Here is a 14,564-nt window from a genome sequence, read left to right on the forward strand (position 1 = left end):
TATTACTTCCGCAAACCAAACTTGGGTTTTGTTAGTAGAGAGGGTGGATGGCTATTGAGTAGGCAACCAGGTGTGACTGCCATCACTCATTTGTCTCAAGCTCCTGGTAGGATAGATTCTGCCTCTGTTTCTTCGTTATACGGCTGGAGGACCTCCACCATGGACCTTGGAGCTGTAGGAGATGCCTCCACCTGAAAGACTTTGTGAGGACCTTACACTGCTGCCTTTTGCCCGCCAATGTTTAACTCCTCAAGATATAATTATGAAATTCGTTGTCTTCAGGCTAAGACATAGTTGGTCCACTTTGAACTTCAGGGTCCTCCAGGGGCTCCCTGCTCAAATCTCCCTGGAGCCATAGGGAAAAGTCTGACACTCACAGCCACTGGACTTTCCCCCAGACCTAAGCTTAGGGTCCTTTTCCTGGACACTTGAGTCTTGTTGGCTGCTAACTCTTAACAGAATAGCAATCACTCCTGTTTGGAGCAGACCAACACCTTGAGATTTGCTTAAGCGGAGGAGGAGCTCCTCCTACCTTTGCACAAGAAAAGATGGATGGCCCTTCTGACTTACTCCAGGGATTTCTGCTCAGCAGCACTGAGGAGGAAGGAGCAACTGAAAACAGAACTCCAACATTTTAGAACTGACAGAGACAAAGAGTGTGCAGCCCCGCCGTCTCATGTTGCAAAGGAGGACACTGGGACTTGAGAGAACGAGTGCCTTACCCCGGGTGTGGTATGGCAGAGGTCTGGGGTCAAAACCAGAGGAAGAAAGATTACGAGAGAGAGGCAGAGGGCTCTCTCGCTTGCCTTCTGTTTGGGTTTGTATAAGCACCCACAGGCATGGGAATGAGCCAATGACATAGATAAGGAGGGCAGGAGGTGGTGTGGTATTGTGGCTGTTAGATCCAGTCCCCAATCTGCCATGCTTTGGTTGGTGACACTTATCTGTTCCTTAGTTTACTCTCCTGTAAGATAAGAGCAAAGGTAACATATCTCATATGGCTTCAGGAAGAATAAATGGAGTTGATAGTTAGAACAGTACCCAGTACATCATAACAAAGAAATGTTTGCTATAGTTATGATTCGTAATCTCCAAATTGCAACAGGCTCAGAGTCCTTGAGTCTTGCACAATGTCCCCTACACATCTTGAAGAAGCACAAGGAGCCAGTGGGGGTATTAAGTTTTAAATCAGATGTTTGGTTCTTATTACCAGCACCAAGGGATCTTCTATCACAAATAATGGGATTATCCCGCAAGTAAGTCAGCATGACACGAAATATATGATCTGGGAAATACTTTTCTGATCCACTTTCATGAATAGCCTGTCTTTGCAGCCTGCATTTTCATCTTCAGTTCATGTGCCTGCTTTGTTTTATGTACTTAAAAAAAAATGTGGCGAGCTTCACACACTAGTCTTTTGTACCAGCTATATACGAAGCAACTACCACCAAAGACATATATGCATGGAATTATACCAGATCAACTTGAAAGAAAAACCTCTTTAATTGGACAATATTTTAATCCTCTCAACAATGTTAGGGTAGTTGACCACATTTTGAAATTATTTTGTCTCGTCTGCACTTGAGTGGCATGGAAAATGTCCCTCCACTTTCTTACCCTCTCCCAAGGGTCATTTTCTTCCCTCTTTTCTCCGCCCTGCCTGGCCTCTGACCCTGCCCAGCTCTGCCGTTTCCATGGACTTCTGAATCTAATTAATGCCTTTGTGGCTATATAAGCGAATTATATAGGCAGGAGGATGTTAGAAACTTGGAGGAAGGTGCACTCCTTGGGAAAACCTGGTTTTGTACAAACAAATGAAAAGAAATGCACGTGGAGGGGGTAGAATGTCAGTCAAGTGTAAAATGCTAGTAGCACGCTTTGCTCATCAAGTATCTGCTGCCTGATGAGAAGATGCAATCTTAGAAGCATCTCTTTTGACATCTGAGCAATAATCAGCCATTATGGAAGCTGGCTGAGGGGCAAATAGTCCAAATAAGCCACCACTGTGGATCGGCCTCAGCCATGTGACAGGAGTACTGCCCCCCGCCCCCTTTCAGGCCAGTTAACAACCAGGTGTGGGGAGTAGGTGCTTAGATGATCTCTGAAATGACCCTGGCTTCCAGCGCACTGCCGCAGAATATTCTCAAACTCTCCAGAATGTGGGCAGACAAGGGGGAGGGGCCCAGAGTGCTGAAGTTCTCCACCAGAGGATACTGTCAGAGAACCCAAGGCAGAGATGGTCCCTATGCCCCATGTTTCCATGGAAACATAGGAGGAGTGATGACAGCCTGCACAGCCACACCATCTGCTTGGGACCTGGTGAACGATGAAAAAAAATGGAAACAGAAAAGCACCTCGATCCCAGGCTAGAACCACTTTGAGACAGCAGTGGAGAGACAAAGGCCTGAAGATGCTAGAATGCCTAGGTGGATTAAAACCCAGCAATCCTGGGCTCCACAAATTAGCATGTAATTTGCAAGCAGAAAGCCTCGAGGCCTTGTTCTGCCATCCTTAGATACAGTGAGGAACACCCAGGCAGCCCCTGGAAGGAGAAAGGCTGCCTGTGGGTCTGCAGCCTGGCTGGGCAGGAGAGAAGGTGCACCGAGGAGCCCTGCAGGGGGAGGAGGAGGGGAGCAGAGGCTCCTAGCACCTTCCAGCAAGACCACCTGCACAGCTGGCTTCCAGCCAAGCATCTTTTTCTAGGGGAATAGAGATTATGAAAGGAAAATCCCTACCTAGTCACAAAGGCGACCTCTGAGTTGTAGCCACGTCTTCAGAGTCAGGGCTGAGTTAATGAAGCCATGCATTCTTAGCCAAAGCGAGTCTGAGTTGGCTGCCATAGATTTGCTTCTGGGTCCACTGAGGAGGGTTCCACTCCAGGCTTGGGGGGTGTGAGTGGAGCCCTTGCTAAGGGCACTTGCATGCTGCCCCAGACTGAGAAGGATTCATTCCTGAGTCCCTTTCTTCATAGATTTCGCCGAAACAGACCTGACCTGGAAAGCCAGCAGCTCCCCTCCCCGAGCTGCTGCTGCCACGGCTCTCAGGAACTGCGCGGTGCCATTCAGCGTCTGTGGAAATTCGGGATCTGTCTCAGGAGAAAGGTCCCTCAAGCCTCAAGGTCGTTAGTGTGCACAGATGCTACAAGGACTTCATACGAAACATCAGTTTTTATTTTTATTTTTAATTTAGGTAGTCTCTTACTCTTTGACAAAAATGTTTCCCTTTTAGTTCTGGCATTCTAATTCCAGGAAGTCCAAGCCCCTTTTTGCTTTGTATTAAGGATTTAAAATTTGACAACTAAATTAAATGCTTGTTTTGGTATAGGTATAAGGGCTGAAGAATAATGGGGCTATCTTAATAAACCAGAAAAATAATAACAACAACAAAGATCTCCCTACTAAGGCTCTTACTAATTGTTCTACATTGTACTTGTAAATGCTATTCATTTAGACTTACTAGTATTTCCCTGACGCCTTAGTAAAAATGGTAGCGACAACTATTATTAGGGTTTCTTCAAAAGGTACTGTTCTCCACCTGGACATTCTATCCCCTGGAAATAAAAGTATTCATGCTGGCTAGAGGCCCCAAGCAGAAAATAGGAACTGTTTCTGATGAAAAAAAAATTAAAAACCCAGTGAAACTGCTTGAGGTTCAAGTACACTCGTGTATTAACAGGAAGCACCGTGCTTAAGTTCACATATAAATCTTCCCTTGGAGATTTGGCTTTAGGGGAGAGGCCTGTTACGGTAAATGGACCCACAGGCTCCATGCACCCCAGAGCTTTCTCTTTCCCTTTCTGGGGTCATCTGTTCGTCTCCAGCCTCCACGGTGAAGGCAAATCTGTATCTTGAGTTTCAAGCTCTGGATGGGACTCCCAACAAACACGTTCTGTTTGTCCTTCAGCAGCCCTCCTTTGTATAAACAGATGTGCTAGGAAGGGAGGGAGGGCCAGATCTCTGCGAGGGTGGGAGGTCTGCTTTCTGGAAGCTTCCCCGCTGCAGCCCCCAGCACAGGGACAGGATGCATTCCTTGTCCAGACTGTGGAACTTGCAGTTCTTCCAAAGGGGCTGTTCCCTCCTCCCTTCCACCCTCCACCCGCACCTTTTGTTCCTGGGAACGCTGTCTGGATGGCTCGGGCGTCTCACTTTGGCCAGAGCAAACATTTCCAGCAAAGGCGTCTGCTAAGGAGATATTAGGAAGACAGATTTTTCCCCTCTCCAAATACGCTGCGGACTGGGATGTGGGAAGACAGCTCTTCTCACCTGTGCATGTTCAGTCTCTTTGTTCTCCCGTAGCCTTGGTACTACCTTTGCCTAATGAGGGAGGCTTTTAGGGACCCGTGTTGTCAGCTTGTAAAATAACAACTCCGTTTTCTCAAACTATGTGGACATTGACTCTGCCTTAATTTATTGTTTTACATTTTGCACAGTAGTTATGGATGCTAATAAAGGAAGGACTACTTTGAGCTGGGGGGAAGGAAAGGGGGAGCATTTTGTAATCCAACTCCAAATAGGAAGGAATTCTCATCGGTCTTTTCTTCCTCTGCATGCTCACCAGCCTTGGTTTGTTAATCCTCATTCACAGGTCAGGGAGGTGAGAGGGTGACTCTCAGGCTTGACCCTGGAGGCATCCTGTGCCTTCTACCCAAGGGTCTAGATTTCCCGGGTCCCCGGTCAGTGGTTCTTCTCACTGAGAAAGAACAAAGGGGAAGAGTACCAGAAAGGCCTCCCCCGGCAGGAGTGGGGGTTTGTGCAAGTGGTGGGCCCTCACTACACTGCTCGGTGCCTCTCTCTCCAGGAAACCTCTGGAATCCTGAGCGAGGCTCCCAGAGCTGTGTGAAAGGACAGGAGGGTGGGGGCTCAGTAGGGTTCCGGTTTGGGAGAAACAGATTTGGACATGGGCTTCTCAGCATGTCGATAAGAGTCAGGAGGGGGAAAATGTTCTTTAAAATCAGGGAGGATAATAAAGACTTGATTTTTAGGAGCCACAATGACACTCTATCATCTTCCAGCTGACAATGCGCCACTCTCCAGACTGGACTGGGGCAGGAAGTTTGCAGTCTGCTCCCAGAGGCCAGCCCCCTTCCCAGTAAGAAATAAAAAAGAGGGGGGCTTGGTTTCCAGGGACTGGCCAGCTGGAGGATGGTGAGACCCCCACTGCAGGCCGAGCTGCAGGTCCGGACAGGAGAACTAGCCTCCCGGGTCCCCTTTATTTCCTTTAACTTACAGACTCCAGATATTTTAAACGGTTTGTTTACGGCGCTGCTGGAGGCGGCACAGTTAACTCTCACGGGCCTGGGGCGTCGGAAATTTCCCGGCTGCGACTCCAGGTCTGCAGTCCCCGCCGCCAGGGCGCCCGGCGGGGTCACGGTGATCCTGGGCCCGAAAGAGCGGGCCGGCCGGCCGGGCGGCGGGGGGCGCACCGGCGGCCTCTCAGCATCCCCCGCCCGCTCGCCCTGCCCCCGGCGCCCCGGAGCGGCCGCGGAGCGGGGCCACGGGGGCGCGGTGGGCGGCGCGGCCTGCGGGCGCCGCGGGACCCCGAGGGGCGGCGCGGGGAGCGCAGGGGCGCGCGGCGGGCGCGGCTCGGGGCTCCGGGTGCGCGCCTCGGCCTCGCTCGCGCACACGCGCCTCCCAGAGGAGAAAGAGGCGGCGGCGCGGAGCGGCGGGGGCAGCGGGCCGGGCGCGGGGCGGGGAGGAGGAGGGGCGCGGCGGCGGCGCGGCGAGCTCGCCGCTCTCCTGAGTGAGCCGGCCGCGAGCCGGGAGCGGGTGAGTGTGGCCGCTGCCGCCGCCGGCCCCGCGTCAGGGGCGGGGGCGCGGGGAGCCCGACCGGGTGGGGGTGCGGGGGGCGGCGGCGGCCCGGGCGCAGCTGGGATGCACCTTGAGCGCCGCTTTTCGTTGCAGCGCGCGGGCGGCCGGAGCCTCGGCGGCGGCGGCGCTGACACCGACACCTCCCACCATGGACAGCTTCGACTTAGCCCTGCTCCAGGAATGGGACCTCGAGTCGCTGTGGTGAGTCCCACGCCGGCGGCCGGGGCGGCGGGAGCGACGGGGCCGCGGCCCGACCTCACCTGGGCCGGGGGCTGCGCGTGGGGGTGGGGTGGTCCGGCGCCCGCTCCCCCCTCCTCCCCGCGCGGCCGCCTGCCCGTCTCCGTGCCCCCTTTCCAGTCTCCTCTCCCGTGCCGCCCGCCCCAGCCCTGGGGCCGGTGATCTGGGGAGCCAGGGGCAGAGCGCAGCCATGGAGAGAAAAGACAGAACCGATTTCTAGAACGTGTCACTAGTGCCAGATCCACCCTTCGACCCCCGAGCCCCGCTCTCTCCCGTCCCTCCCCCGAGTCCCCTCGCTCTTCTCGGGTGCACACCCGCGACCCCCTGGAGTTGGGCTGTGGGGAAGTGCCCTGAGAGGATGCTCCCGCCACTGCGAGCCGGCGCCGGCGCCGGTCCTGGCGGCTCCGTCCTCTCGGCCCCTCCCACCCACTCCCACCCGAGATGGAAGTGAGCGCCGGGCAGGGGCGAGTGTTTCTCCGTGCGGGCATTCCAGAGGCCTCGGCCCAGGGAGACTCGTTTCCTCGAGGTTCACAATTCCTTTGGGCCCTTTCCGCACACCTCGCACAGCGCTCTCTGCCCCACTCCACCCACCCGCGCCGCGCGCAGCCCTCACGCCGGCTCGCGGCCCGCGCCGGGCGCCGGCGGCCTGGGAGCCTCCGGGTTCCGTGCTCGGTTCTCACGCTGAGGAGCTGCTGTAGGTAAATCGCCGCTAGAAGCAGTTTAATTCCGGTTGCTGGTGTTTTAAAAACCTCATTGGCTGTTTCAACATCCTTCTTACCGCTAACCCCCTCCCTCCCTGCCCCCCTTCTCCCCTGCCCCCCCCCCCCCCCCCCCCGCTTAAATGTTTCCAACCAGCCCTATTCAGGTGGTAAAATTACTGCCTGCATATTATTCCTGGAGGAACTTGTGTTCTGTTTAATATTTACGGGAATGAACATCTGCTGAAACAAGCATATTAACTGCACTCTGTTCTGCCCTGGGTAGTCGCTTATTGTAGAGCTGAGCTTTTTTTTTTTTTTTGGTTTAATTCCGTAAAGAGTTACATGTGTGTACAACTCCAAGTGGTGTGCACATGAATATGCAATGTACAGTTTTAAAGCTCCGCTGCTTATGATTTGTAGATCGTCGAGATGATATATGGATGTATGTGTATTTTCAGTGATTTAGGTTTCTAGTGACTTTTATCTTTGTAAAGCCAGGTGACACACACTTGACACAAAGTTAGCGCCTTTGTGGAACAGTTTCTTATAAAATACATGAGGATGGGCCCTGATGTAATAAAACTTTTATATATTACACTGTGGAACATTGGGAACTTCAAAGAGCCAGTGTAAAATGAATATGAAACATGTTATTACTCTATAAAAGTTGCTAATTACTGTGTTGTTGCTCCAGGGTTATTGCAGCCTTTCATTTACAGATACCTATTATTTTACAGGTTTACATTTAGGAATGTTGGTTTCTGGCACAAATTCAATAGGTTTATAGAAAGAAACTGTGCTTTAAACATGACTTTTGCTTTTAAAAGGCAGTTTTTCAGTTGTAGGGAGGGACATTGTTTTGGCATATTTTTAATGCTGCTTGTCTGCTTGCTTATTCAAATAGAAGCCCCCTCGTGACTTTTACAAGTAATATTTTGAAGTGTCAGCCATAATCTGTGGGCTTTTTCAGCACAGGGACTCAGCCTATTTCCCCTTGCAGCCTTAGTTCCCAGGTGAGTTACCTGGAACACAGTCACACAATAAATATCTGCTGAGTTGACTTGAAATTTACATTAGCTACAGTATACTTACTATTTTTAAAAGTGAAAAAAGTAATCATTTTTAAAAGTTGCTATACATTCAGTCAGATTTAACCAATGCATTAATTTATCTTTGGCTTATGCAAGTGTACAGTCTGTACATTTATGAAAGTGCTTGACTGCGGGAGTCTTTCTAGTTTGCAGATGTAGACATTACATTTTACACAAGCTTATATGTTTCTGATAAAGATAAATCAAACTCCTTGAGTATGCATTTTAACAGAGATGTTTTCTGAGTCATGGATACATTTTTGGATGGTATTTTCTAACTAAATTTTATGGTTTACTTTTAAGCTTATAAGTTTTTAAGTTTATGACTTACTTTTAAGGTGCCATATAGACTAGAGGCCTGGTTGCAAGAGATTCATGCACTTGCGGTGGGGTGGTGGTGGTGAGGGTCCCCCAGCCCAGTCTGCACCCTCTTGCAGCCTGGGAGCCTTCGGGGGATGTCCAACTGAAGGCTTAGGGGACCGGGCCTAAGCAGGCAGTTGGACATCCTTAGCGCTGCTGCGGAGGTGGGAGAGGCTCTTGCCGCTGCCGCTGCACAACCCTGGCTTCTGGCTGAGCAGCGCTCCCCCTGTGGGAGCGCACTGACCACCAGGGGGCAGCTCCTGCGTTGAGCGTCTGCCCCCTAGTGGTCAGTGCGCCTCATAGCGACTGGTTGTTCCGCCATTCGGTCAATTTGCATATTACCCTTTTATTATATAGGATATTCAAAATAACTAACATTTTTGTATTTTCTGCATGTCAGACATTTTCATATGCATTGTTTTCTTATTTGAATCATAACAATCCTAGAGGTGACAAGCTATAGTAGTCCCATTTTATAGACATAGAAATGGAGGTTTGAACTGTTAAGTGACTTACTAAGACTATAAAACAAATGGACATTTAGTGAACACTTACCACTTACCAGATACTGTTATAAGTAATTACATGTTTTAATTATGTTCTAAATACATTACATGTTTTTTATGTCATTTAATCCTCACAACAAACAACCTTAGGAAACAAATACTATTATTATTCCCATTTTATAGTTTGGGAAAACGAGGGTGGGGAAGATCAGGTCATTTGTCCAACATCACATATCTAGAACTAGAGCACCTATAGTCAGACAAGGCATTAATTTCAAAGCTCAGTTTTCTGATTTAAAATCCAGTGTGTTTTCTATAATACTGCTGATGTCTTCCAGTTCATGAGGCTCTAAAATTAATTACAAAACAAAATTTTGATGGACTTGAAATTAAGGTTTTGTTAAAATATGAAAGAAAAAGAAGGTCAGAGCCCTAAATGATATTGATCTAAAACTAAAAATTTGAAAACAAAATACCAAGATTTAGGAAATTATGCCTATCTTATCTGAGTTAACTTATGTATATTTTAAATATATATAAATTTAATATGAATGTATCTAATGTAAATATATAAATTTAAAATAAAGATCACTAAAAACTTCTTCCTTTAATTCATTTTAGAAAAAACACTTTTCTTCGGAGAGGTATAGGTTAATGGAAAAGAGAATTGTATTTTAATCCCTAATAATTTTTTTTCTAATTGGTGGGCATCATTTTCCAATAAAACAAATTGCAGTTTGTTAGTTATGTCTGTAGTTTTGAACCTTCAATAGTTTAGTCTAGTGGTCACAGAAAGTGTCCCCAGATGTCTGTATAGACATTATGAAGAGAACAGCTCTGTGCTGTAGAATATAATCAACATAGACAATTAGTTGATAATTCATGACCCATCTCCTCTGCCTCCTTACACACTCCCCTCCCCCCAACACACACACACACACACACTCAGGAACAACTACCCTTATTTTTCAAGGAAGGTCTTTTGACCTCCAGATAGCCGTTTCAGCGTTTCATTTCAGCTACACCTTAACGTTGAGAAGAAATTTCCACTTCTAATTCCATTTCCCACTTCTAATTTGAAGCAAGAGTGGACAATGTGGAACAAGGTGAAGACACTCATTCTCACCAGCACCACATCTGTGGAGTTGCATCCCCTGAAGAGTCTGGAATTCAGTCATTCGGTTGCTCGCAGGGGCAGATATCCACAGGAGCAGGGTCCCAGCCTCCCACACCCCCCTCCCTCCCTTCTCCCTGCTCTTTACCAGCTTCTCATCAGCTGGGCATGTAAGCCATCCCTCAGGGCCTTTAAAATAACGTCCGTCCCTTATAACAGGCTAATTGTTGCTTTTACTCATTTAACAAATATTTATTGATCATCTCTTTAAGTACAAGACCTTGTGCTGGTTGCTGTAGGGAATACAAAGATGAATAAACCGTGGGTTGATACGTAATTGTCTAGCAGGGGAATGAGAAGGGTGAAAAAGGAAGTTTTGAACATTTTTTATTCAGAAGACAGAAAGACCACACTTGGGACTGGGGTGGGAGGTGGAGGAGGGAAAGAGAAAAAATTGAGTTAAAAAAAAAAAAAAGGCTTCCATGGAAAAGGTGGCCTTTGAACTAAGCATTGGAAGATGAATGGAATTTTTACAGAGGGTGGGGGTGGGGGTATTGACAGGACATAGAGGCATCTTGGGCAAAGAAAGAGCTTGAACAAAGGCTTTCATGATGTATCTGAAAGATCCTTTCATGAACCATGGTGGAATTACCTATACACCAAGTATTTTAAAGATGCGGAACTTTGTCATCATGAGTTACTTTCAGTGAATGAGAAAAGTTTTCCAAAGTGAGCTTGGTCAAAATTGGATTTTAATCATCCTTAAATATAAATACAGTTTAGTTATTGGGGAGAAAGTCTATTGAAGTATAATAGTAAATATTCCGATTCCTCTACACTACACTCCCGTCCCCAATAGCTTCACATAGGCCAGAATCTATTTACTTTTGTCCAGATAGGAATTATACTTTATATTCTTTCAAATTTGAATCTTTGAAGTTGTAATTAATGGATATTTTATACTCATAAATTTGTTCAATATAATAAGCATTCATGGAGTATTAGGCATAGGATAGGTACTATAGAGCAATGGCTTGCAAATGTTTCAGACCATCACTCACCGTAACAAATACATTTAACATCGCAACCCACTATATTCGTGAACATACAAACAAATAACTTGAATAAAGTGTCATGAAGCTACACTTATTGGTACTATGTATGATGCACTGACAATTTCTATTCTATTCCTTTTCTTTTTAAAAAATTTCCCATTCATGGGTTTCAAACAAAACAACAACAACAAAATCCCACAAACCCCACTGTAGGGGATGCAAAAGAAAGGGAGTTTTGTGGGAGCTTGTAGGAGAGTAGTCATACGTAAAAATATCTGCAAAAGCTGACTTTACCCGTTTCAAGGAGATGAGGCCACATCCCCTTGAGAGAGTGAGACCTTCATGGTTAACTGGCATTTGACATGGGTGCTAGAGGTGTAGAAGTTCAGAAGGAGAAAATTAAAGGGAGGAAAGTCCTTCGGAGGGAAGACGAGGACTAGGAATAGGACCGAATGAAGGTGGAGGTAAAGTTATTACCAGAAGCAGGGTGGGGATGCACTGCGCTCCTGCAGGGAGAGGGGGCGGGGCAGAGCACTAACAACTTAGTCTTCAAATGATGCCTCGCGTGGTGCCTACTGACTCACTTGGTTCTCTCAAGTCAACTGCCATTGGACGGATGTGCCGAGGCCCTGGCTTCTTCCAGGCTTCCTTAGCCAGGCTTCCCGGGCGCTTCCTAGTGTCAGAAAACTGCCCCAGACCCTGCTCTTGACCCTCAGGTGCCTCTACTCCTCCAGCCCCAGTGAAGCAAGTATTTCAAGGCCTGCCCCATTCCTTTTGTCAGCCCTTAGAGGTCCCAGCAGCTCACCAGGACACAAAGAGCAGAAGTGGCGGTGTCCGCCCGGTGCTGGGACCACCACCTTCTCCTGGGTGAGCTGAGTCTGGCCTTAGTTCTACAGTGAGTGGTCTAGAGCAGTGATTTTCAACCTTTTCAACTCATAGCACACAAAATACTAAAATTCCGTGACACACCAAAATATATACATTGAGTGGCCAGATTATTATGATCTCTGAATGCATAATAATCTGGCCACTCAGTATATATCCTATATAATAAAAGGCTAAATATGCATATTGTCTCCTCGACCAGGAGTTCGACCAGCAGGCAGGCTAGCCAACCACCCATGTCCCCTCCCACTGGCCAGGCTGGCCGGACCCCACCCATGCACGAATTCATGCATTGAGCCTCTAATTTATACACACACACACACACACACACACACACACACTGAGTGGCCAGATTATTATGCGTTCAGAGATCATAATAATCTGGCCACTACAGTGTATTTTTTGCGAATCTGACAAAAAAAAATAGGTATAATTTTGATTCATTCACATCAGACAGCTGTATTGTGTTGGGTGTTGTCTTTCTTTTATTTGACCATCTAAGGGGAAAGAGGTCAGCGCCCCTAACTAAATAGTCAGGTATTGCATGTTTTAAACATTCTTGTGGCACACAAGTGAAAAATCGCTGGTTTAGACCCCTGCAGTTGGCAGCACTCCCATTGGCTAGAAGTGGCGGTGTGATTGGCTGCGGCACTCTAATTGACTGAGAACCCTCACCGCCCCCCGAGGCTCCCCCCAGGGCTCAGGAAAGGATCTCAGTATGTGCAGCGTGAATACAGGAAGTGGGCAGAAGTTGTTTATGTGGGAAGATACATAATCCTATATAAAAGCCCAGGGACCATAATGGCAGAATGACCAGAACGACTGCTCGATCAGTCACTGTGAGGTGCACTGACCACCTTTTGGTCCCTTTCCCCCTGGCTGGCTCCGATCGCCCATGGTGAAGGGGGACCCACGGTGGGTGGTGGGGGATGCAGGTGGCACCAGGCCAAGGCCCCTGCCCCACCGGTGGTCCCACACAGAGAGGGCAACTGGTGGCAGGGGTGGGGCCGGCGAGCGGGCGAGAAGGCTGACCTCTGGGTCCCTCCCCTGGCTGTCAGGCTCCCATTGCCAGGTGGGGAATGGGGAACTGGGGTGGGTGGTGGTGGGGGGCGGGACTGGTGAATTGGCGGAATGGCCGACCTCTTGGTCCCTCCCCCACAGGCACCGATCGCCGCTGATGGCGAACGTGAAACTGGGGTGGGTGGCAGCGGGGGGGCGGGGGGCGGGTGCTGGCAGCTGGGGAAGATGGCTCTGATTGGAGGCTAGGCTTAGGGACTGTATCTGTGCATGATTTTGTGCACCAGCCCTCTAGTACAAGAATAAACGCTGTGTTTCATGGACTCACAACTGTAAACCTACTTTTGCCCATCCCTATGTGTATCCAAGAAGAATGGCTTCCAGGCTTAGGGCCTGTGGGCTGCAGCCTTGAAGGGGCTGGTGGCCAGCATGGAGGAGGCAGGGATATGTGGATGGGAAGCAGTGAAGTGCTGGGGTCAAGGAGTCGAGTGCTGTATCCACCCAGCGCCAAAGGTAGTGTGTTTTGGAGCAAGCCAAGTTCGTGGGGGCGGGGTGAGGGCTGCCAGGATAACAGGGAGACTGCGTTGGATATACAGATGGGTTTTAACCAAATGCCTTTTGGTGACGCTAAGGATGAGTGTTGCGTGGGGAAATGACTCCTTCCTGTGTTCCAGATTCTCTCTTGTGAAAATGTACGAGGGTTATAAAATGCTAAGAATCTATTTTGGGAGAATGTCCCTCGGAACTAGAGAGGGTCGAATCAATGACACTTTAGGTTTAGCAACTTGAACCAAGGCCCTTAGGCATACTCTTGATTACAGTAACAGTCAAATTAGCAAAAAAACCTTAATCTCTTAAAATGGAATGCAAAATTTTGTGTGTGTGTAAATGGAGTTTGTAACCTACGGTTTGCCTGTTTAAATTCTCTTTATTTGGGAATAAAGCCTACGTGGCAAAATCAAGGCCATAAAAGACAATTTTAATATCATTTAAGGCTAACATAATGTTTCCTTGTTTTATGTCAAAGTGAAATACATACAACTTATATTCAGTGTTGCCTGTTCCCTTTTGTTTGGGAATTTAATGGAGGTTTCTGAATTCAGCTGGCTCCAGCCTTGCTTTCTTTTTGGCCCTGGGCAGCTCACGATTTTTCTCATTTCCTATTCTCAGTCTTGGTTTAATCACTTTTAAAATGACAGCACTTATGCTGGCCTACCTCATAGGGTTGTGATGTTAAGTAATAAAAGTGTCAATTGCTTTGTGAAGGCCAAATGTAGTTCTTTTATACCCTTTGCTTCACTAAAAAAACACCTCTTTATCATAAACAAGGGAAGATACAGAAAGGCCATGTTGGGTCGGGTCATCCATCTGGTGGAGTTCTTTCTCTCCCTGGCAGTGGGACCCGGGTTGCTTTTAAGGAGCGATTGGTGGTTTTCCTTCATTGCACATCATAGTCTAGCAGACAAATATGCCCTTGCTTATGGTTGTACTACTAACATATGTAGATATATTAACCATTACATAATCTTTGATGTTTCACCGAGAATGTATTGAATTACTACCCATTACATCAAATGACTTCATTTGGCACTGTGGGTCTCATTAAATTATGTCAGGCTAATCATAATTCAGTTTCAATAGAAACAAAATACAGTTCTACCAGGGTAGGAGGATGCCACACCATCCAAGAAACTAAATGGGGTGAGTCTATGGAAACTTAACGCCTGGGGACAGGGGAGGGGCCCTCAGACTGATTGAAGGCGTTGGGTTGCTCCAGGGCCCAAGGAGGAT

At 48.0% G+C, this 14,564-nt stretch overlaps 1 protein-coding gene across 4 annotated transcripts in view; it reads left to right on the forward strand.

Annotated features, from left to right (window-relative positions):
* Window positions 1-5,729: 5,729 nt before the first annotated feature.
* Window positions 5,730-14,564, forward strand: part of AFF3 (ALF transcription elongation factor 3) — a 514,559-nt gene continuing 505,724 nt past the window's right edge. Inside the window, exons 1-2 of one of the 4 annotated variants that reach the window (XM_079792550.1) lie at window positions 5,730-5,765; window positions 5,901-6,008. In XM_079792550.1, coding sequence (XP_079648676.1) covers window positions 5,956-6,008 — 53 coding nt within the window. In that variant the 5' untranslated portion in view covers window positions 5,730-5,765; window positions 5,901-5,955. Of the gene's footprint in view, window positions 5,766-5,856; window positions 6,009-14,564 lie in introns of those variants that run through there. The other 3 variants (XM_079792551.1, XM_079792549.1, XM_079792552.1) reach the window with 3 other exon arrangements.

This window comes from Cnephaeus nilssonii (assembly GCF_951640355.1).
Source record: "Cnephaeus nilssonii genome assembly, chromosome: 15".
Taxonomy (NCBI): Eukaryota; Metazoa; Chordata; class Mammalia; order Chiroptera; family Vespertilionidae; genus Cnephaeus; species Cnephaeus nilssonii.